Below are 23,777 nucleotides of genomic sequence, written 5' to 3'. Positions count from 1 at the left end.
TGCAGGCCTTCTGGCTGGCTGGCTAGCTCTCAGTCTAAGTCACGAAGGACATTCAGAACCCTTGTTGCCACAATTGGTTTTATTAATCCAAAGCCAGGGACCCTGATTGTGGCAACCCTGCCTTTATTCACATGATCAGCTCCATCACAGGCTCCATTCAGAGTGGCCCAGCCACCCAAGTGCTCCTATGGCAGCGAGTAGGTGAGCCAGAGCAGTATTTTTCCATTCCTTGGCCCTGGGACTCTGGACATCCTTGAACCAACAGGTCACAACTGCAGAGACCAGGTTTCCACCTCACAGGTCGAGGTGCTCCTTTCATCTGTTCACTCAGGGATCAACACTGGCTTACACTAACCAAGCCCACAGGAAATAGATACATAAACTAGAAGCAAATATGTTGACTTTGAATAGAAAATCGATCCTGCCATGTGCTGTGATCCTGAGCAGATCACTTCTCTAAGCTTCGACTTTAACAAAGCCATTGTGAAGACTGAATGAGACAATCCATGTTAACATTTAGCACTGTGTGGGCACATGGCAGATGCCCCCAAAATGTGAGTTTAGCTTTCATTATGGAACTCCTCCCAAGACCTGGCTGCACAGGCAGCTAGCTGCCTCGTGATGGGGATGTGAAAGGAAGTCAAATTGGGGGAGGTGGTTGAGCATTAAGTGGTCACCAATTGGATGCTGGTTACAGTTACAGGACATAGTCTCAACCCTATTTTACAGATAAAAAAGCTGAGACCCACACGATAAACAATCGTTATTACAAGGCAACACACTCAAGAAATGGCAGAACAGAGTTGGTCTCAAGATGGCAGTGTAACAAGACCCTGAATTCACCTCCTTCCACAGACCAACAAATCTACAACTACATATGGAATAATGCCCTCTGAAAGGAACCTGAAAATTGGATGACCAAAGCCTCCACGACAAAGGCTGAAAGGGTAACATCAGGATGGGAAGGAGGAGACACAGAGATGGGGACTTGCCAGGGGGGAAAACACATCAGCCATGGGGAAGCACAACTAGGAGGGGTCTCAAAGGTATGGAACTTTTCCCTGAGGAGTGATGGATTTGAGCTCTACATCAGGCACCCCAAACCTTAGATCCTCCACAGGAGAGATGAGCTCCCAAAACACCAGGTTTTGAAAACTCAATGAGGATTATGTTCAGGAAAACTATAAAACTGTAGAGAATGGAAAACCCACTCTTAAAGGGCTGAGTTGCAGACTCATTGTACCCAGAGACCAGTGCAAAAACACCATTTTAAAAAGCAGACCATAAGTAAAGGAGATCCATTTACTAACCTTAAAGCATCCGTCACAGCAACGGGAAACAGCAGAAACTCCCCCTGGGGACGGAGACACTGGTATGAGCCACTTCTGCAACCTCAGTCTACCTCAATAATACCAGTACTCATGGGCCATCTTGGAATTCTCCCTCTAATCTGCTAGCCCCAGAAAGGGTATACTCCACTGACAGCCCCACCCAACACACCTCAGTAGTCCTAGATACACCCCACAGATGGGCCAGGGGCCAGCCCTGCCTACCAATGCACCACAGTCACAGCCCACCACAATAGAAGGGAGCACACAGCTCACATAGAGGACACCCTTAGGCACCTGGCCTGGTGACAAAAGGAGATTGCCCTTCTGGGCCCCACAGGACATCTCCTACATAAGGCCACTCCTTCAAGACTGAGAGAGGTCACTGACCTACCTATAAATAGAAACACAGACAAAATGAGGGGGACAGAAGAATATCTCCAAACAAAAGAACAAGACAAAACCTCAGGAAAAAAGGGAAACAGAGATACACAAACTACTTCATAAAGAGTTCCAAGAAATGGTCATCAAGATGCTCACCAAATTCAGGAGAAGAACAGATGAACGCAGTGTGAACTTCAACAAGGAGAGTATATAAGACAGTACCAAACAGAAGTTATAACAACTAAAAAATACACTAGAGGGGTTCCAAAGCAGACTGGATGAAGTAGAATAGATCAGGTGAGCTGGAGGAGGAGCTATGGAACTCACCCAGACAAAGCAGCAAAATGAAAAAAGCATTAAGAAAAATGAAGATACCTTAACAGACATCAAGCAGAATAACAATCACATTATATAGATCCCAGGGGAAGACAGAAAGGGCCAGAAAAATAATTTGAAGAAATCCTGGCTGAAAACTTCTCTGGGAAAGGAATCAGACATCCAAGTCCATGATAAACACAAAGAGATCCACACCAACACACATTATAATTAAAATGGTAGAAATTAAGAATAAAGACAAAATCAGGAGCAGCAGGAGAAAAACAACTTATTACATATAAGGAAAACTCCATAAAGCTATCAGATTTTTCAGCAGAAACTTTACAGACCAGGAGGAAATGGCATGACATATTCAAAGTGCAGAAAGGAAAAAACTTCCAACCAAGAATCCTCTGCCCAGCAAGATTATTCCAAATTGGAGGGATTAACAGCTTTCCAGATAAGTAAAAGCTAAAGGAGTTCATCACCACTAAACCAGCCCTACAATAAATGTTTTAAAGGGACTTCGTTAAGCTGAGAAGAAATGGCACCAATAAAGTATAGGAAAGTAAAAATCTCACTGGAAAAATAACAAAGCCAGTGAATCAATCACTTATAAAGCCAGCATGAAGGTTAAAAGACCAAAGTAGTAAAATTAAGGGAGGTGGCCCAAGATGGCAGCATAGAAAGACCCTAAACTCATCTCTTCCCACTGACACACATATAATAGAGCAGTTCCTCCTAAGGAAGAAGTGAGAGCTGATTGAACAGTCTCTGCCCAACAAACAATAGAGGGACCACACGGAGAACAGTAGGAGACACGATACCATGAGAACCCCACCCTCAAAGCAGCAACCTGCAATAGGGAGAGATGTCACTTGAGGGGCCCAGTCCAGATTCATCTACCCTGAGGCACAGTGAAAAACAGGTTAATTAAACTATGAGCAAAGGAAATCCGTTTACTAACCTTAGGGCATCCACCAAACTGGCAGGGAACTGCTGGAACTCTCCAGGATAAGAGGCACGGTGAATGCCATTTTTTACACTCTTCCTCCACCTTGACAGCACAAGCAGGAGCAGGGACCAGGTGCTTAAGCCAGCCTGTTAGGGCTGCCCCAGTGGACCCTGAACCCCTGGCCCACACCAGCTCCAGCCATCCCCCCAAGGTAGCTCTGGCACAGTGCACTCTGGGACTCCTCCCTCCACCCCCAGCACACACCGAACCCAGTCATCCCACCAGCCATACAGCCCCAGTTCAGTGCATCTGAGGATTCCCCTCAGCCCATGCCTGCTGTCTTGCAAGGGCAGCTTTGACATGGTGTGCCCCAGGATGCCTCTGGCCTGTGCCCATCTCACCAGGGTGGCCCTGGCATGATTCACCCCAGGACCGCCAGCTTGCTCCAGCCATCCTGCCAGGGCAGCTCTAGGTAGGGTACCCAGGGACTACCCACAAGATGGCCTTGACAAGGCACACCCTAGATCCCCCAGTCCATGCCACTCTGGCATCAAGGTGGCCCTAGCACAGTGCATCCAGGACTCCCTGGCCTATGCCCACTCCAGCTTCAACCACCATACCAAGTGAGTGCCCTGGGACACCGCACCCACCCCAAACCCAGCCCACTTGCTTAGCTCCAACCAGCCTGCCAAAGCTTCCAGTCCCAGTCTACACAGGATATGGTCCTGTACAGGGCCACTCCTTCAAGACCAGGACAGGTAGCTATTCCACCTAATTTATAGAAACAAACACAGAAAATGAAACTAAAATGAGACAGTGAAGTATGTTCCAAACAAGATAAATATCCCAGGGAAAAAAAAGCCTAAAGAAATGGAGGTAATTTATCTGATAAAGAGCTCAAAGTAATAGTCATAAAAATGCTCACTGAAATTGGGAGAATAGAGGAACAGAATGAAAACTTCAACAAAGAAAATGTAAGACATAACCAATCAGAGCTGAAGAATAATTAAAATGAAAAATACACTACATGGAATCAGCAGCAGATAAGATGATGCAGAAGAATGGATCAGCAATCTTGAAGATAGAATAGTGGAAATCACCAGAACAGGAAAAAGAAAAAAGAATTTTGTAAAAACAATATTTAAGGAACCTCTAGGAAAATATCAAGTATACTAAATTCACATTATAGAGGTCCCAGAAAGAGAAAAGAGAGAGAAGGGGGGGGCAGAAAACTTGAAGAAATAATGACTAAAAACTTCACTAACATGGCAAAAGAAATGGACATTCAGGTACAGGAAGCAGAAAATTCCAAATAAGATGAACCCAAAGAGAGCCACATGAAGACATAATTAAAATTGCAAAAGTTAAAGAGAGAACCTTAAAAGCAAGGAAGAAAAAAAGTCACATACAAAGGAAATCCCATAAGACTATCAGCTGATTTTTCAGAAATTTTGCAGGCCCAAAAGGACTGAAAGGATGTATTTAAAGCACTGGGAGTATTCCAACCAAGTATACTCAGCAAGATTATCATTTAGAATAGAAGGTTCCCAGACAAGCAAAAAACCTAAAGGAGTTAATCACTTAAACAACCTTCCAAGAAATGCTAAAGGGTCTTCTTTAAGTGGAGGGGCACCTGGGTGGCTCAGTTGGTTAAGCATCTGACTTCAGCTCAGGTCATGATCTCGCGGCCTGTGAGTTCGAGCCCCACGTCGGGCTCTGGGCTGACAGCTCAGAGCCTGGAGCCTATTTCAGATGCTGTGTCTCCCTCTCTCTCTCTGACCCTCCCCCCCTCCCCCCCCCCCCCCCGTTCATGCTCTGTCTCTCTCTGTCTCAAAAATAAACGTTAAAGAACAGTTTTTTTAAGTGGAAAAGAAAAAGCTATAACCAGAAATAAAACATAAGAAAAATTATCACTGGTAAAGGCAAACACATGATAAAGGCAGTGGATCAGTCACTTACAAAGTTAGTATGAAGGTCAAATGACAAAAATAATAAAATCAACTGTACCTATGATAAGTAGATACACAAAATAAAAGATGTAAGATAGGACATAGGAAACAAAACTGGGGGTGCCTGAGTGGCTTAGTCAGTTAAGCATCCAACTTCAGCTCAGGTCATGATCTCACAGTTCGTGAATTCGAGTCCCACATCGGGCTTCATGCTCAGCATGGATTTCTCTCTCTCTCTCCATCTCTGCGCCTCCCCCACCAAATAAATTTTTTAAAAAACTGGGTAAGGGCAGTAAAAGTGTAGTGCTTTTAGAATGTGTTCAGATTTAAGCAACTATCAGTTTAAAATAGACTGCTCTGTGTTTCTTTGTGTCAATATATATGAACCCCATGGTAACTACAACCAAAAACCTGCAATAGATACACAAAAAAGAGAAGGGAGAAAGGGAAGGGAAGGGAAGGGAGGAAGGAAGACATCAAACTGCAAGGAAGAGACCAAGAAAAGAAGGAACAGGGAGAATCTACCCAAACAGCCAGAAAACAATAAAATGGCAATACATTTATACTTACCAATAATTACATTCAATGTCAGTGGACTATGTTCACCAGTCAAAAAATATAGGGTGGCTGAATAGATTTTTTTAATGTTTATTTATTTTTGAGAAGGGAGAGGGATAGAAAGAGAGGGAGACAGAACCCAAAGCAGGCTCCAGGCTCTGAGCTCTCAGCACAGAGCCCGACGCGGGGCTCAAATCCACGAACTGCAAGATCATGACCTGAACCCAAACCAAGAGACAGAGGCTTAACCAATTGAGTCACTCAGGTGCCCCGTGAATAGATTTTTTTAAAACCAAGAACTATCTATACGGTGTCTACAAAAGTCTCTCTTCAGATCTAAAGACATGCACAGACTGAAAGTGGAGCAATAGAAAAAGATATTCCATGAAAATGGAAATGAAAAGAAAGCTGGAGTAACTATACTCATCAGATAAAATGGACTTTAAAACAAAGACTAATAGGAGAACAAAAAGGCATTACATAATGATAAAGGGGTCAATCCAGCAAGACAATGTAACATTTGTAAACGTATATACACACAATGTAGGAGCATAAAAGTATACACAGCAAATATTAACAGATCTAAAGAGATAAATTGAAAGCAGTACAATAATAGTAAGAGACTTTAATACCCTACTTTCATCAATGGATAGATCATCCAAACAAAAAATCAATTAGAAAACATTGGCCTTAAAAAACACATTAGGCCAGATGGATTTAGTAGATATATACAGAACATTCCATCCAAAAACAGATGTAATATACATGGAACATTCTCCAGGACAGTCGTGGGTTGGGCCACAAAACAAGTCTCGCTGAATTCAAGAAAATTTAAATCACATCAAGTACCTTTTCTGATCATAATGGTATGAAATTAGAAATTACAAGAAGAAAATGGGGAAAACCACAAAAAAGTGGAAATAACATGCTACTAACCATCCAATGGGTCATCAAAGAAACCAAAGGAGAAATAAAAAATTACCTAGAGACAAATGGAAACTGAAACAGAACATACCAAAATTTATCGCATGCAGCAAAAGCAGTTCTAAGAGGGGAGTTCATAGCAATATAGGCCTACATCAAAAAACAAGAAAAATCTCAATTTAACTTCACACCTAAGGAGTGAAAGAAAGGTAATAATAAAGATCAGAATGGAAATAAATGAAATAAAGACTAAAAGGACAATAGAAAAGATCAATGAAATTAAGAGCTGGTTCTTTGAAAAGATAAAATCCACAAACCCTTAGCTAGACAGCACAAGAAAAAAAGAGAGGACTCAAATAAATAAAATCAACAATGAAGAAGAAGTAGGGTCCTGGGTGGCTCAGTCGGTTAAGTGTCCGACTCTTGGCTTCAGCTTAGGTCATGATGTCATGGTTTGTGGGTTTAAGGCCTGCTTCAGGCTCCATGTTGCTAGTGTGGAGCCTGCCTGGGATTCTCTCTCTCTCCCTCTCATTCTTCTCTCTCTGCCCCTTCCCAGCTCACACATGCTCTCACTCTCTCAAAATAAATGAATAAACTTTAAAAATAGACTGAGAGAGAAGTTGTAATTGATACCACAGAAATACAAAGGATCGTAAGAGACTACTATGAATAATTATATGCCAAGAAACTTGACAACATAGAGGAAATGGATAAATTCCTAGAAACATACATTCTTCTAAGATTGAATTATGAAGAAACAGAAAATGTGAATAGTCCAACTACTAGTAAGCAGATTGAAAGAGTAATCAGAAACCTCGCAATAAAAATAAAAGTCAGGGATTGGATGGTTTCACTGTCAAATTCTACCAAACACTCAAAGATTTACTACCTATTCTTCTCCAACTATTTCAAAAAACTGAAGAGGAATGAAAGATTCCAAACACATTTTATGAGGCCAGCATTACCCTGATACCAAAACCAGATAAGGACACCACAAAAAAAGAAAATTGCAGGCCAGTATCTTTGATGAACATAGATGCAAAAATTCCTAACAAAATATTAGCAGATAAAATCCAACAGTATATCAAAAGGATCATACACCACGGTCAAGTAAGATTTATTCCTGGTACACCATCCAAGGATGGTTCAGTGTCTGCAAATCAATCAACATATGCCACGTTAACAAAATGAAAGATAAAAATCATATGTTCATCTCAATAGATACAGAAAAAACACTCGACAAAATGCAACATCCAATTATGGTTTAAAAAAAATCTCTCAATAGGGGCGCCTGGGTGTCTCAGTTTAAGTGTCTGACTTCAGCTCAGGTCATGATCTCATGGTTCGTGAGTAGGAGTCCTTCGTCAGGCTCTGCACTCAGCACTGAGCCTTCTTTGGTTCCTGTGTCTCCCTCTCTCTGACCCTGCCTCGCTCACACACACACTCTCTCTCAAAAATAAATAATAAAACATTTTTTTTAAATCTGTCAACAAAGTGGGTATCAAGTACCCAAGTGGGTACCTCAACATAATAAGTCACATATGACAATCTTACAACCTAACATCACACTCAATGGTGAAAAGCTGAAAGCTTTCCTTTAAGAACAGGAACAAGATAAGTGTGCCCACTCTTACCATTTTTATTCAACATAGTATTGGAAGTCAAATACTTCAAGTCCAATCCAAAGTACCTTGGAAGCAGTTAGGCAAAAAGAAGTTAGGCCAAAAGCAGTTAAGCCAAGGCAGTTAGGCAAAAAGAAGAAAAAACAAGCATCCAAACAGAAAGGAAGAGGTAAAACTGCCAGTATTTGCAGATGACATGATGCTCTATGTGGAATACCCTAAGGACTCTACAAAAAAAACACACAAAAAAACAAAAAACAAAAAACAAAAAAACAAAAAACTTCTAGAACTGATAAATGAATTCAGTGAAGTTACAGGATACAAAATCAACACACAGAAATCTGTGGCATTTCTACACACTTACAACAAAACATAGAAATTAAGAAAACATTCCCAGTTATAATTGCATCTAAAAACACCCAGAAATAAAGTGAGGAGGTGAAAGACCTGTACATTGAAAACTGTAAGACACTGATGAAAGAAACTGAAGAAGACACTAATGGAAAGGTATTCTATGCTCATGAATTGGAAGAATTAATACAGTTAAAATGTCCATACTACCCAAAGGAATCTACAGATTCAAAATACCAATGGAATATTCCACAGAACTAGAACAAATAATTCTTAAATGTGCATGGAACCACAAAAGATCCCCAAAAGCCACAGCAATCTTGAGAAAAAAATAACAGAGCCAGAGATTCTGTACTCTCTGATGTCATACCACAAAACTAGAATAATCAAAATAGTATGGTTTTGGTACAAAAACAGACACACTCTGTCAGTGCACAGAGTCTGCTTTGGATCCTTTCTCTCTCTTTCTCTGTCTCTGCCCTCCCCCCATTAGCTCTCTGTCTCTCAAAACTAAATATTTTTTTAATGTAATATTAGCCATAAAAAAGAATGAGACCTGGCCATTTACAACAACATGGATGGACCTTGATATTCTTATTCACTTATGCTAAGTGAGATAGGTCAGACAGCAAAAGACAAATACTGTGTGATTTCACTCCTTTGTGGAATCTAAAAAAAAAGCAAATGAACAAACAAGATAAAACAAAACAAACTCATAGATACAGAGAAAAGACTCGTGGTTACCAGCAGAGGGGAGGGGAGTTGGAGGGTGAGCAAAATGTGTGAAGGGGCCAGCTGTTTGGTGATGTGCGGTGATCACTCTGTAGTGCATACAGATGTTGAATTATAAAGCTGCACACATGAAACATATATATATATATATTTCAAGGAACAAATCAGGGATTTGAACTCAACTGTGATTCCAGAGCTAGTGATGCTCCCTGCCCAAATTACCTATCAGAAGGTTTCTTGATGAGTCTAAAATTAAGGACAAAGGCACTTGATATTCTCAAAGCGAAATTTGGTGATTGCCCTTCTTCATTATATAGTCTAAAGAGCAAAAGCAGTTGGAATATCAGAACCTCTGTTCAAATCAGGGCCAGTAAACAGCAAATCACTCTTCTTTAGCCCCTGTCCTGTTCTATCAGTCCTTAGTTCTTCACCTTCTCATTCAAGTCACAGCACCAATGGATACATTACAGCATCTTTATATTCAGGTCATGCCTTCCTAAGAGTATACTCTGGATTGGATTTGAAGAGCCCTCTGGTCTCACCTCAGAGTAGATGAGAAACGGACTCTGAGTGCTGGGCAGCACTGGGCACTGGGGGTGTGGCAGGCCTGAGCTGAGCCCCAATCCCTGCCATCTGGAAGCCACTGTCCCTGACCTCTCCCATGGCACTGAGCAGATGTTCTACCTTGCAGTGATGTCAGGTCCTGCTTCATAGCAGTTCCTCGGGGGCAAAGATTTGTCTGGAAATCTTTCTAGACTCCAGTCAACAATAGCAGTGGTTCTGCTGACATCTCCATGGAGCTCACAGAGAGGAATGGAGGAACTCACAAGATCAAGGAGCAGACGAAGAGCAGACAGCTCTAAGTACCCCCACTCCAGCCCTAGTGCCGAGCCCCAGCTGCTTTGCTAGGTCCCATGCTCACCCCTTGGCTGTGACAGGCGGTAAAGGAAGGATCTAGGAGAGAAGGTTCCATAGACCCTTCAGCTACCATTTGGGGAGGGCAGGTACCTGGTCTAAACAGTCTCTTCTCATGCTGCTCCCTGTGGGGGAGGGAGAGATGATCCTCTGAAAGGACATTAAGGCCCTGATGGGAGAGGTTAGTGGATTCTCGTTGGCCAATAATACAGCAGTGTCCATCACAGTTTTCTTTCTTCCTTGTACCTGGTAAATGATAAGTATTTGAATATTACTCTGGCCCTCCTGAAAACGGTTACTTTCAACTCCCAGCTTCCACTGAATGCTCCCCTTCCCACCATACTTGCCCCTCGCTCTTGCCATCAGGGGGACAGGGTCTCACTCAGTTCTCCACAAGAGCCAGAATGGACTACTAGAAAGAGCCCTGGGCTGCCAATCAGGAGCCTGGGGTTGCAGGCACAGCCCCACCATGGGCCCACTTGTCAGCTGAGGAAGGCTGTTTGCTCTTCTGAAAAATAAAAATAAAAGCAATCTGCTCCATCTATAGCAAAGGTCCAAGTGATGGGTGGGAAGGTGCTTTACAAGGATAACATTGCCAACTAGAACCTTCTGTGGTGAGGAGGAGGGAAGGCATTTGTGGAAGAGGAGAGCCAACAGGGACCTCATCAATGATGAATGCTTTAGTGAATAAATAATTCAGAGCTTTGGGGATCCTTTTAGAAACAGTATGTTTCCACTTAGCTCTGCCCACTGAAAATGTTTTTCCAAAGGTGCATCTCCAGAATCACAAGCCTGTGATGTACCCAAAGATGCAGGGCAGGCCTGTGTGTGTTGTCCTCTGGGCAGCCCACAGCCAACTCCAGGTCCTGGGGAGTCTGAGCACCCCTGAGCTCCCAAAGGGCAGCCCTGGCTCATCAGGTTACATCCCAGGGGTCCCTCTTTCTGCCACGAGCCTCCTTCACACGTTGATACTCTATGAAGCCTTCCACAACTCCGTGAGGAAAATGGCAGTTTGACTTACCTTTTATCCACACCTGGGTGGCTTCCTGCCTGTCTCCATCACTCCTGAGAGCAGAACTGTGTTCTGTACGCTCCCATGTCTTCCACAGCACAGTGCTTAAAATGTAATATGTCACATTTTCTTTCAAGTCACTTTTTTATGGGCCAAAAACGTTCAGAAACCCTATGTGTACAGCTGGATTAATTCAGTGAACACACCTGTATAACCAGCACCCAGATCAAGCAAAAAGAAATGACCAGCACCACAGAGGTCCCCTGAATTCTCTGTTCATGTCCCCCAAGTTAACCACTATCCTGACTTCCATTGGCATAGTTTTGCTTATTTTGAACTTTATAAAAATACATTATGTACTCTTCTGGAAATGACTTCTTTCACTCCAGTTATGTTTGTGAGAATTGTTATTCATTCTCATTGCTGTATAGTAGTCTATTATATGAATCTACCATAATTTATCCATTCTGTTGTTCGTGGGCATTAGGATTATTTCCAGATATTACCATTCTTCTTCCTGTCTTTGCTGAATATATGTACACACTTCTGTTGGGTATAAGTTTAGGAATGAGTTTTCAGGGTCAAAGGGTACAGCCTGCCTGCATGAACTAACGAATGTCTACAGCTTCGGGGGACCATGGGATAGTAAGACAGGAGATGTGCACACCACCCTTGCACAGTCCTTTCCTAAGCTTGGCTTTGGTGCACAGGCCCTGACATCTACCTCCTGCCCCAACCAGGGGGTAGGTAGTTGGCTCAGGAGCCTGGCAGGATCTGCTTGTTAAGCTGCTGGTAGGGCTGGGCCTCGGCTTCACACTGGGGCACTTCCCTAACTGAATAGCCTGGTAGCCCCTATTCCTGCTTAACATCTGTTCCCTCAGAACTCTGTACCACATCCATCTCAAAGATCAGGATTTGTTCCTAATGGTCTGGGGGGCGTGCCATGCCCCAATACCTCATGGTTTGCGAACCCAGCCTCTTCTCTCTAGAAGGACATTGTTAGGCCATCACCCTTCAACACTCCCACACTCACCCTCACTTCCACCTGAGACGGTGATTTCTCTCTTCACCCTCCCCTTTGCTGACCTCTCTGTACCCCATACAGCCTTTCTGAATGGCTTTATCAGACATAACATGGGGCCCACGTTATTTCCTGTTTGACTCCAGGAACATACTACAGCTCCAGGAATTCATAGCCTGACTCTTGGATACGTTGATTATGGGGTGAGAATAAATCCTTTGGGGTAGAAATGACACCTTTGAGACCCCCAGTAACCTAAACGGATGTTCAGTGAATTCTAGTTGCACCCAATGATCTTACACTGCCCTCTCAATGACCTATCCAGAGATGCCCACTGTGGCTCCCACATTTATCTAGGGCCTTGGGTTCCTTGGGAAACCCAAATCCCTGGTGTCCTCTCCATACACTCAGTGCATCGTTGTGGTCACCTCTCATTATTCAAGGCTCTAAGGTTGGACAGGCTGTGTAGATCCCTGTGAAAATCTCATCCTAGCCTCAGCGAGCACTCCCTACAGACACAGAGCAGTTTCCCACCCAGGGTCTTCCCAAAAGCTCCTGGCCTGTGTGGCCTCTTAGGCATTGTGGACATACTGCAATGGCATTTCCAGGTACTTCTACAGATATGTGGATGTGTCTACATTTGCTCTGTGAATTTTGGCATCACAGTTCATACAGATTCTAAACATGAAGGCAGAAACTTTGTCTACTGCATGGGGCCCTGTTTAAGCAGACATCAGATACTCGTCACTGGGAATCGGAGTCAGTGTCTACACAGTCCTCTGAAGCAAACTGGCCCCAAGAGGCAAATCCAAAACAGGTGATGACTGAGGACATGCAATATCTAAGAGAGCAGTTGGTATCAAAGGCCCCACCCTAACTGGGCTAGGAAGGGGAGAAGGCAGAAGCAGCTGATTAAAAAGTGCTACAATCTGAGGGCAATCCCCAACAGAGCTCTTAGATCCAGGACCACCCCTGAGCACACGTCAGTATCTGCGGTCCAAGGCCAGACCCAGGCCCAGGTCAAGCCAGAGTGACTTGGCAACAACGGCAACACCGGGCGATGCCCAGAGGGCTGAGCTGTGGCTCCCTGATGCCTCCACCTAGAGCCAGGGCTGGTCCAGACTGTGGTAGGCCTGGGCGTGCAGTGAGGAAGAGACAGACAGGTGAGGGAGAGCAGATGGAGTAGGCCTGAGGAGGGTTTGACTGCACAGGCTCAACAAATGAGGAAGTCACCCCAGTTGGATTTGGAATCTCAGCAGACATTTGGAGCTCTAGCCCTGCCACTTACCAGCCATGTATGACTAACTTACCCACCTTTAGAGCTGACTTAACTATTGGTTGCTTCAGCCATAAACTCACAAAATTATCCTGTCCCTCCGACCACACAGAGTTACTGGGTGTGGCTGATAAGCTGACCTCTCGGGAAATGCTTGGTCACATCCCATTCTGATGTCGCAGTGCTTTGCTGATTCACGGTGCTGTGCGGTCATCATCTCACAATGACGCTCCAGATCTCTTTCTTGGGATAAATTATCTGGGGTCTTACACTAGATGATAAAGTGGGCTGAGGCTTCCCACCAAAGCCAAGCCTTCTGATCTGCCATCTCCAAATTCACACGCAGAGCTTCAGGCTGCGGACTGAGAAAGACAATGAGAAGCAAATCCTCTCCTCTTTCTCCAACCCACCAGTGCGAGAACTTTCCATCTATGGTTGGAGGGCTGGAATGGGGTCACTTCCCTGTGGAGGCCAGTTAGTTCAAGGACACACACTCCCCAGTCCAGCCTTTAGTCTTGTCCAGCAGGTGCCTGAGTAGGTGAGTCACTGTTCAGACTTGCGCGCTCTCCATTTCCACCCCACATACCCAGCAAATGCTCCACCTGTACTCACTGTCCTAGGACTCATCATCCTCAAAATAATTTACTGGGATTCCAATTATAAAAGTAGTATCAACTCATTTTAGAGAACCAGGAAAATTCAAAAAAGCAAACAAAAACACCACTAATATCCGGCATACTTGCTTTGCCTTGTTTTTGCTTCTATTTCCAACAGTTCCTATATCTGTCTGATTCCTGCAGAATTCCATCTGACCTCTGATTACACCTCCCTGAACTCTACTGCAACAAGCCTGAGTCCCTAGGTCCTGCCTCACTCCTTGCATTCAATGCAGAACTGAGGCAGCACAGCACAGGTTAAAGGCATTAGCAGTTCTCAATGACTGAATTGTAATGAGGACGAGATGCTAAATTAAAGTTTATTGCAGAATAAAAGTGTATGTAGTCAGCAGTTGTTTAAGAGGCTACAATGAGATGCCTTCTAGAACTTGGCAATACAATTATGTAGAGTTAAGTGAGTAAAATGCACACACAGATGAGATTAGCTGTCGGCAAAAGTCATTTTGAGACAAGTCATCTTTTGGGAAGGCAGAAAGAGCTAGAATGCTCGTCAAGATGTGATTAAACATGGAAGAAACAATAGCCTCATCAAAGCATGGAGATATTTGCAGTAAGTTGGCGTGTGCACACACACACGCGCTGGGAGGAGGTCTGTGTGGAGCACAGAAAAGGGGGAGGGAGGAAGGAATCTTGTTGGTGTTTCTCCAACACCGCCTGGAGAGCAGCCACACTGGGTGAGGAATGAGCCACCAGCCCGTGGGAAGGTGTTCGCTGGGTTAGGGACAGGGATGGAACACCCTCCACTCTGCTCCCAGGTTCACTAGCAGCCTCCTGACTCAGCCTCCAACTACCGTGAGGGTGGGAAGAGGTGCTATATGAGTGAGCAACTCAGGCAGAAGGCCAAGAACGTGAGCTCTGGAGCCAAAGTAACTGGGTTCAATTCTGACTCCTACTACCTACAAGCTGTGCCATTTGGGGCAAAAATATTTCCTCCTTGAACACTGTTCCTGATTTGTGAAATGCAGTACTGAAATGTCCCTCAGAGGGCTGCTTTAAGGATTACTTGTGGAAAGCAGTAAGGTTGGGCTATAACTATTAATAATATTAACAATGGCATTATTACTATTACTGATAAATGAATTTACTTAGCGGTCCCTAGTGAAGTTACTTAATGAAATCCAGCCCACAAGCTGCTCTTTTCCAGGTGTGAATTAAAGAACTGAGCTTCTGGATTTGCCACTCTGAGGTATGGACCCTGAGCCTGGGTGACAAAGTGCACTGCCTGGTACCTGTGGGTAGAAGTGTCTCACACGGCACATATAAACGACATGCAAGCCTGTAGCTGTGTGTGAAATAAAGACCATGGGGGAATGTAAGTTTTATTTGCATAAACCTCATGTGGCTGATAACAAAGTTCCTATTACAAAGTGTTCTGGGAGTCGTTGTGAGCAGTTGACCATGAGTGCCTATTATGGATAATAACACTTACCTGCACTTCATAGTTTTTATAAAGTCTAAGTGTGATAATGATGTAAACTGCTTATTTCTTAGCAAAAACTAAGCACTCAGTATACAAGTTTCATGTTTTATAAATGCGGGTTGTTTTCTTTAGTTCACAATGTTATCTGAATCAGACAGAACCTCTCCAAAGGAGAAAGTGAGGGGGAGAGAATATTCCAGACTCCAAAATATCAGATTTGTGCTGGTACAAAAGAAAAAAATTACATTTATTTTACAAGGTAAGTATTTTCCTAAAGTATTATACATAGAGGAAACTTGAGCTGTCTTTAGGAAAACAGAATATAATTTTAGGAAATTACAGAGGGGTCAACATTGTGCTTAAAACTTTGAAATAGGTGAAAAAATTAGCACAGTAAGTGAATATTGCAAGGTATGAACAGCCTTAAAAAGTGTATGTGGACACGACGATACAGAAGCTCAATATTAAAGCCTCTAGTGATGATCTGCTTTCAGAATTGTTCATACTATGAAGAGAGCACTGCTTCAATCTTAACAGAAGAAGGAACTCAAAGCACTAACAGAAGCATGGCCCTTTCACAGTAGTCAACTCTCCAGTCTCTAGAGTAATGAAAGGGAGCAGTGACGTAACATTTTTAAAAGGTAATCCCAAAATTAATTTTGAGACGTGCCCTCGTAATTATGTTTGGATGTGAGAAATACCAACATCCCTGGAGTTCACGGCACTGAGACAGTGAGGACTCCCACCTCCTTCCCCTCTCCTCCCCTGTGGGAACAGACACAATCCCAGACTATTCAGACAAACCTAAAATGCAACTGTCCTCCTCAAATCTGGCCCTCACCTCCTGTGGAGAGGGGATAGGAAAGAAAACTGTTAAAATGTTGTTTCCCTCATGTGAAAGGCCAAAACATGTCAATACAATTTTGCAAACAAGATGGAATAATCAAGAGCTGACACATAAATATTAGTTTAACTTGTGCTTTCCCCCGACCCCCTGCCTAATAGTATTTATACCGCCAAAACCTATCTGGGTATTTTGGCAGTTTTCTAAAATAGGTTGTGTCCTATACCCAAATAGAGAAATTTGTATAAAATGAGTTTGTTCTGATTAGTCTCAAAAGAACTGCTTCAAATAGGCCAGGAAGTAGAGGTTAAAAAATAAAAGCACCAGCCCCACAACAGTATCGAATCTGAGATCAAATCCAAAAGGTACTTGAGGACAACGACTTCACCGTTTTGTTTTAGTCTGGGTGGTTTATTTGGTTTTATTTTGTATTGTATTACCTTGAAGTACAAGTCTTCCTTTCCCAGGAAAGCAACCGTTTTTCTTCATGGGTTTCCTCAGATTCTTACTTCAAATCTTAAAAATTACAAGGTAAAAAATACCTAGGTTTGATTGTAAAAGCCTCATTTGTTAATGTACCAAATCGTTATAACCACAAAAGCATTTTAATTGCTTTGTCATTTCTCAGAAGAGTTAGAATATCTGAAACTGGAAAATTCCAAAGTAAGTCTTGGTTAGGTAATAAAGCCGAATTCCATACAGCACTTCTTTTGCATCTTCCACCCTAACAGCTCTTACATCAACTTTCAGGAAGTGGGAATGGTGCCAGGCTTCCATAAAAGCCCCCAAAGCACTTTCTCCATCCACACAGCCCACCCCTTCACTCCAAGTGAACTACCAGGTTCAAATTATTAAGTTTTAGTACCTGTCAACGTACAAGTATTAACCCAAAGACTATTTAACATGACTGTGTTCGATGTCTATAATACACATTGCAGTCTAAACATTTTCTAAAGTGCCTATAAATATGCTTATACAAATGAGCAATATAATATCAGATTTACAGAGAAATTCTTTTATATAATATATAACAGATAGGCCTAGAATTTAAGTTTTAAATACCCATTTTCATATCCTTATCAGTTGTTTTTGGAATGCAAGCATTAAGAAACAATTCTGGTTCAATCATGTATGATTTTCAGAGAATTATTAACAGTGCTATGACAAAGAAACCCTTGCTTGTGCTTGTTTAGAAAAGGCTATTTTGAGATCCAGGAGCATCTGATATTTAGAATCCAATGGAACATCTTCAATTCTATAAAAGAGTAGTAAGTGAAGCTTAGTGAATTTTTAATTATAAAGAGATTGTGCAAATATTTAAAGTGATTATCAACCATTATTAAATCCAAAAATTTCATTAAAATCATGGGTAACCTGAATGGCAGTTCAGGAGTTTAAAAAACAGGAACCTAGGCAAAAGTCATAGATATTACAGATGAAGGCCCCAACCCTGACACAGCCAGCTTCAGAAACATGGCCCTGTGACCACGTATTTCCACAGCTTTGGAGACCTGGTGGTTGACTCTGATCAGTTTAATGAACAGGAATGTGAGCCCAGAGTACAGAACTGATAAAATGGTACGGAGAAAGGAGACCCTCCATATGCCCACCCAGGGGCTTCACTGAGCTCAACCACAGGGTAGGTGCAGACAGGACCCTGGGGTCGCTGCTTGGATCCTGAGTACACAGTGGCTGGCTACACTGCTCGGCTCACAGGATTTGGGCTTCCATGCCTGCCTTCAGCTGGCTAGTAAATCATGGGAGGCACTGAGAACCTCAGACAGGCTCATCAGATGTCTGTCCCTAAGCCATCAGGCCGGGGAAGGCCTTCTTTGCACCCCTCCTCCACCTGCCCTTTCCTGGAGCCTGCTATTCCTGGAGCTCCTCTCACCACCTTACTGGTCTGACTTGTTGAGTCTTTACATTTCAGTCAGTGGGAACTTTATCCTGCATTCTCATCTAGCACAGGAAGCTTTAACTGCTACTGCTTTCAAAGGAATATGTGTACTCTGTTTTCTAAACCCTAGCGCTGTTTTGGGCACCTAGACCTAACAAAGTGTTCTAGCCAATCACTTGAACTACATGTACAACCAAGACAGCAGACTCTGCCTAGAGTGATTTGTGAAGGATGCCAAATGGAGGCTTCAGGGTGGAACACAACAGGCCTCGTCTTATTTCTTAAAATACAAACTAATGTGACACAGAAGAGATGTGCCAAAATCCGGACAGAGCACGAGATAGTGCCACGAGAGCACGCTTACAGAAAGTGAGGGCATAAGAAGTATTTCTCAACCTCCAAACTTTGGCAGGTGTATCAGGCTGTATTTTAAACTTCCTGAACTCTTAACTACGCCTCACAGAGAGGAGACGTGGAGAAATGGCAGATAAGCAACTTACACAATAACACCTTGTATAAATGGAAATTAGGAGAATTCAGAAGAGAGCTAAGTAAGAAAGAATTATTCTCTATTTTGTGTGTGTGAGAAAAGAGAACATGTACAACAGACAATGAATATTACTGTAGTAAAGTGAATGAATATTACACAAAATATCTTCTGACTTAGCAGCAAACTATTTCAACTGCTTTTGCATTTGCATAAAAAATCCATGCATCATACTGAATTCTAATCCATTTCTCACCTAAGCCATTCTAATGCTTCATACAACCAAATGAAGCAGAATTAATCAAACCTATTAGATTCATTCCTAATCCCTAAAGGACTGCTGTGTTTAGCATTTCCATGCTAACTAAAACTATTGATTTTTTTTTAAGACGTCAGATGTGGCTGCCTCCTAAATATAATACCTATATAACTTCCTAAAAGTTTTCCCCAGATGTGAAGAACAATTAAGAAAAATGGGGAAATGTTGAGGAATCCACCCAAGAGGCCAGCTCAAACGTGGCAACATGTTCTCCAGCTGCATGCCTAGTATTCTCCTTCCCCTGGGTTTCCAGAGCATTCTGGGTACCATTACCCGCATGTGTTAGCACAGCCCTCTGCTGGACTGTGGGCCCCTTCCTGTAGGAGTCAGGTGTTACTCAGTCTGCATCCCACTGTGCACCCTGCAGAGCGTAGGCACGCAGCTAAAGGTGGATTGAACATGAAACTGAAGGCGTCATCTCTTCTTAAATGAAGGTCTGGCTCTGCCCCAGATCACGCAGGGTATGCAGACACTAGCCATAACTAGGGGCCGAGCGAACCTCCAGTAACCTCCCAGAAATAAACTGAGGCAACAGGGGCCCAGACCGATGCAGGTGGTGAGAAGAGAAAAGAGACAGAATGACATCTACAGTGCACACTCTGTTCCCCGCTCCTGAGCTGATTCCCATAGGAGACTAGCAGGGTAGGGGTGCCTGTGGGCACACCAAAAGGAATGCCAAGAGGGGTGTGTGTGTGTGTGTGTGTGTGTGTGTGTGTGTGTGTGTGTGTGTCAAGAACTGGCTATGTAGAAAATACTGTCTCCTTCGCTGTGGATAGCTCCTCAACCTGATCCATGATAATCATCACTTCACTGCTTTCAGAGTTCCCAGTGAAATTAAGGCTGGGTCACAATTCATGACACCAGATGCTACATAGAAAATAAGTCAAGATACAAAAGAAAACCATTTATAAGAAAAAGAAGGTCTTAGTTCTAAGACTAATTTAAGAGTGAAGCTAATCAGCAGACCACTGAACCACTATGGTTGTCAGAGAGGGGTAGAAAATACCAACTGCAGTGGAAAAAGGATCCATCAGACCAAAGTACAAAAGCTCAGCATGGATCAGAGGCCGTGGCTTCCTGCTTGGACTCTCACACGGTGGTTTCTATTGTTTCAATCACTTCCAGATCTGACTGTGAAGGGGAGAGAAGGGTGCACTCATCCGGTTCCCAGCTGCTCTCCGGACTGTAATCTTCCTCTGAACTCAGTTCTGCTCCTTCTTCTGTGTCCTCATCACATGATTCCACATAGTGAGCCCCAATGGCATTGATCCCAGAGTCCTCAGAACTTGAGGGAGAAGAGCAGTGATCTATTTTTGGTGTACTGCTCTCTCTTGAAATTAAGGCATCATGTGCAGAGACCTCCTCAGGGCTCATCTTGTGGGAATGTGGTGCCGGCTGCTTCTGCACGTAACACATCTTCCCATTAATACATTTAACCTGATAGTTGTCGATAAAGAGGTCTGAGATCATACAGTACCTTGGTGAATCAGGGGGGAGGGGTGGTTGGAAGACAGATGCAAATTTCAAAAAGTGTTCAGTGAGTGAGACTGAGATCTGAATGGTGTTTGTGGGTTCCCGAGGCTTTGCAGGAATCTCAGTGCTTGGAAGCTGCTCCACAGGGGTCATAGGCTGATACACATACTTGCCTGTGAGGAACACAAAAAAAAGTGGTTGAAATCTAAGAGTATTACACAAAGTACATTAACACAGTTATAATGGTTTCCTTCTGAGGATTCAGAATGTTTTTAAAAATATTTCACCATCAAAAGAAACCAGTAATAGAATCATTCTACATTGTTATAATCAATGAAAAATACAGCATGATACATAATAACATCATGGTATTTCCATCTAAGAAAACTCACACACTACACATTTTAATTTATATTGATGTCTTTCTAGTACTTCTGAAGTGGGTATATACTAAAATTCTTATTTTAACAACAGTCTTAAATGATTTATCCCTTACACTAGAATAAAGAAAGCCCACAATATATGTATTGTAAGTATGTATGGTAAAAACACACTGTAAAATAGCATACTATAAAATTATAATTCCATTTTATTTTTAATAGTTATATGCTAATATATATACTAATACATACATTTAAAAACTGGAGAAATATATACCAACTTATTATCAGGATTACAGAAGACTTTCACATTTTAGGTTTCTGTTTTAATTGGAATACATATAACACATGCGTATTTAACAGGTAATGGCCTACAGGACTGTCCCAGCCACTGGCAAGGGCTGGGGTAAGGTATAAGGTGGGAAATGATCTTGTTCAAGGCCCAAGTGCATCAATGGCCTAATTAGGAGATGTTTTCCCTGACACCAGCTCCCCTGGTACTAAGCAGCCCAGGCCAAGCAGAAACAAAGGCACAGGTGGTGTAGGGGGTAACCTACCAAGTGTTTCTAGGAAACCAAGAAGCTTATCTCCACACCTTCCCCTCTGCTCTGAGCAGGGCTTCACACAGCACACCTAGAAGTGCAACCTAAACAGATCTTGTCCTAATGTGTGTCTTTCTTTGTTCTTTCACTTCACTCAACATTTGCAAAGCCAGGATCCTGTGTACCAAGTGCTAAGGAAACAGAGATAGAGATGGAAATTATCCAGTCTGTAAATCTAAAATGATTTCAATATAGAAATCTGGAAGTAAAAAAAAAAATCCTGAAAAACTCAGAAACAGTGGCCACAACTGTAGGCACCATCTTGGGTTTCTCCTAATGCAGTTGAGTATCAACCAGTCCATACTGTATCTTCAGCACATAATTATGACAGGGCTTTTTAACCTAATGGCACTATTGCCATTTTGGACCAGACGATTCTTTGTTGTAGGGGGCTGTCCTATGCACCGTATGATGTTTAGCAGCATCCGTGGCCTCTACCCACTAGAAGCCAGGAGCACCTCCTCCACAAGTATGACAAAACTGTTCCCAGACATTATCATAGACCCCTAAGGGTCAGAATCGCCCCGGCTGAGAACTACTGATTTATGATCCCGTCATGAGCATCTCTTTGCAAGCAATTCACTCATTGTGCATGCACCTGGCTCCTGTTTATTTCTCGGTCAGACTGGAAATTCTAGGACAGAAATCACATTTGTATGAAAAATTACCTTAGATTTTTTAACAATTTATTTAGGCCATGGAAGAAAAGCAATTTAAGATCAGAAAAGCAAACTAGGCCATAAATAGTACAACATCAGCAATCTATTAAGATCAATCAACTTGCCTATATTTTTTAATTTCTGGTTCCTGACTCTTGTACAAAAGTGTAGGCTTAGATGCTATAATTTCATTGTAACTAAATTACTCAAAAATATATTCAGTTTCATTCTGGAGTAACACATGGAAAAGGTACATTTAAAACTGTTAGTCCTTTGGGTTCCTAGGTCTGCTTCAAAGCATGGACATGTATCATGTAAACCCTAAATGGTCTGATAAAAACAGAGGTGAGAGGAATCCGTCACACCTGCCTGGGGGAGTAGGTTTCAAATATGCCAGTATCTTTATTTCTCTGTTATCTGTAAGGAAGTACAGTATTATTTCTTTCAAGAAAAGTTCAAATCACTAGAGTTTGGTATAGTAGGACCTCTGCATCCAAGCATCACTGGTGTTATCAGCTGAAGGGGCAAAGAAGGCAGAACTTCAAACCTCCCCTCTAATCTTCCAGTCCCTTAATTCACTGGATGAATTAATCATCTGGAATGGACATTGGTCTTTTCTATTCTTAGTTAGTGGACTGGTGGTTACTGAGTTCAGGAGGCTATGGATGACAGGCACTCAAGAAATGCCTTTTGCAAAATGCTGATTAAGTTTCTGGCCCAAGTGACCTCTGGTTTAGTTATCCACTTGTCACAACTGTAGAAGTTCCTGAAAATTCTTTCTCAGACTCACAGGGATCAGGGTTTTATTTAGTTCAAAGAAGGAGGAACTCCATGAAGACTGACTGTGGAACTTTTGTAACCACCCTGTCCTACTCTCATTTGCCCTCGACCCACCCTCCTTTCTCTTCTCCTCCTTTCTGCTTCTTCATAATTTCTTTGCTCTTTCTCTTCATCTCAGTTCTTCCACCTCTTCCTTTCTCTAACCCTGTCTTCTCGAAAACTGTTTTTCTTCCTTGAAGTGTAGTAAAAGAAAGGGAAATGCAGCTGGGAGACAAAGTATGCAGAATACTGTATTCTACACTTCATTTGCTTCTATAAGTTGTACTTGTTAAATATGCTTACTCTGAGTTAGGTGACAGCCCATTTATCTGGTGATATGGGGACACAGATGCAAAGAGGAAGGCAGAGAAGAAAAATAGCAGAGGAAGCCAGATGAGAAACTAAGTTTAGTAAACATCTTTCAAACATCAATTAATTATATAAAACTATATTGTTTAATTTTCTTATAAATACATAACTAACAGAAGAAATCAAGGATTTAGTTTTGTAAAGAGTCCAGAGGGGTTTGTACTTTGCACCATTCCCCAGTAACTTCTGCCCTGTGGTTTACTATACTGTGAATCTATGTTTGTAATGGTAGCCCCAAAGCATCAAAAGATCCTGAATTATCAGAGAAATTCAATTATGTCTGCTACACTGTACTTACTAAGGGAATAAAATGAACTAACACACTACAATACCATGGACAAAGGGGGGGGGGGGTCCTGGCCAAAACTCCACAACCACTATACTTTATTCTCTGAACAGTCCTTTTAATTAAGAGTTTACTATGTTATTTAAAGAAATAAGTAGTGGCAGGCACCTTGATGGCTCAGTTGGTTAAATGTCCAACTTTAG

At 42.5% G+C, this 23,777-nt stretch overlaps 1 protein-coding gene across 1 annotated transcript in view; it reads right to left on the bottom strand.

The window, feature by feature from the left end:
- Nucleotides 1-16,673: 16,673 nt before the first annotated feature.
- Nucleotides 16,674-23,777, bottom strand: part of CUNH3orf70 (chromosome unknown C3orf70 homolog) — a 92,384-nt gene continuing 85,280 nt past the window's right edge. Inside the window, exon 2 of the mRNA XM_019463397.2 lies at nucleotides 16,674-20,632. Within this exon, the coding sequence (XP_019318942.2) occupies nucleotides 20,076-20,632 (557 nt within the window). The 3' untranslated portion in view covers nucleotides 16,674-20,075. The remainder of the gene's footprint in view (nucleotides 20,633-23,777) is intronic.

The sequence above is a fragment of the Panthera pardus genome, unplaced genomic scaffold (assembly GCF_024362965.1).
Source record: "Panthera pardus isolate Hobbes unplaced genomic scaffold, ASM2436296v1 HiC_scaffold_16, whole genome shotgun sequence".
In the NCBI taxonomy this organism is placed as follows: Eukaryota; Metazoa; Chordata; class Mammalia; order Carnivora; family Felidae; genus Panthera; species Panthera pardus.
This window is presented reverse-complemented; position numbering and strand designations above follow the sequence as displayed.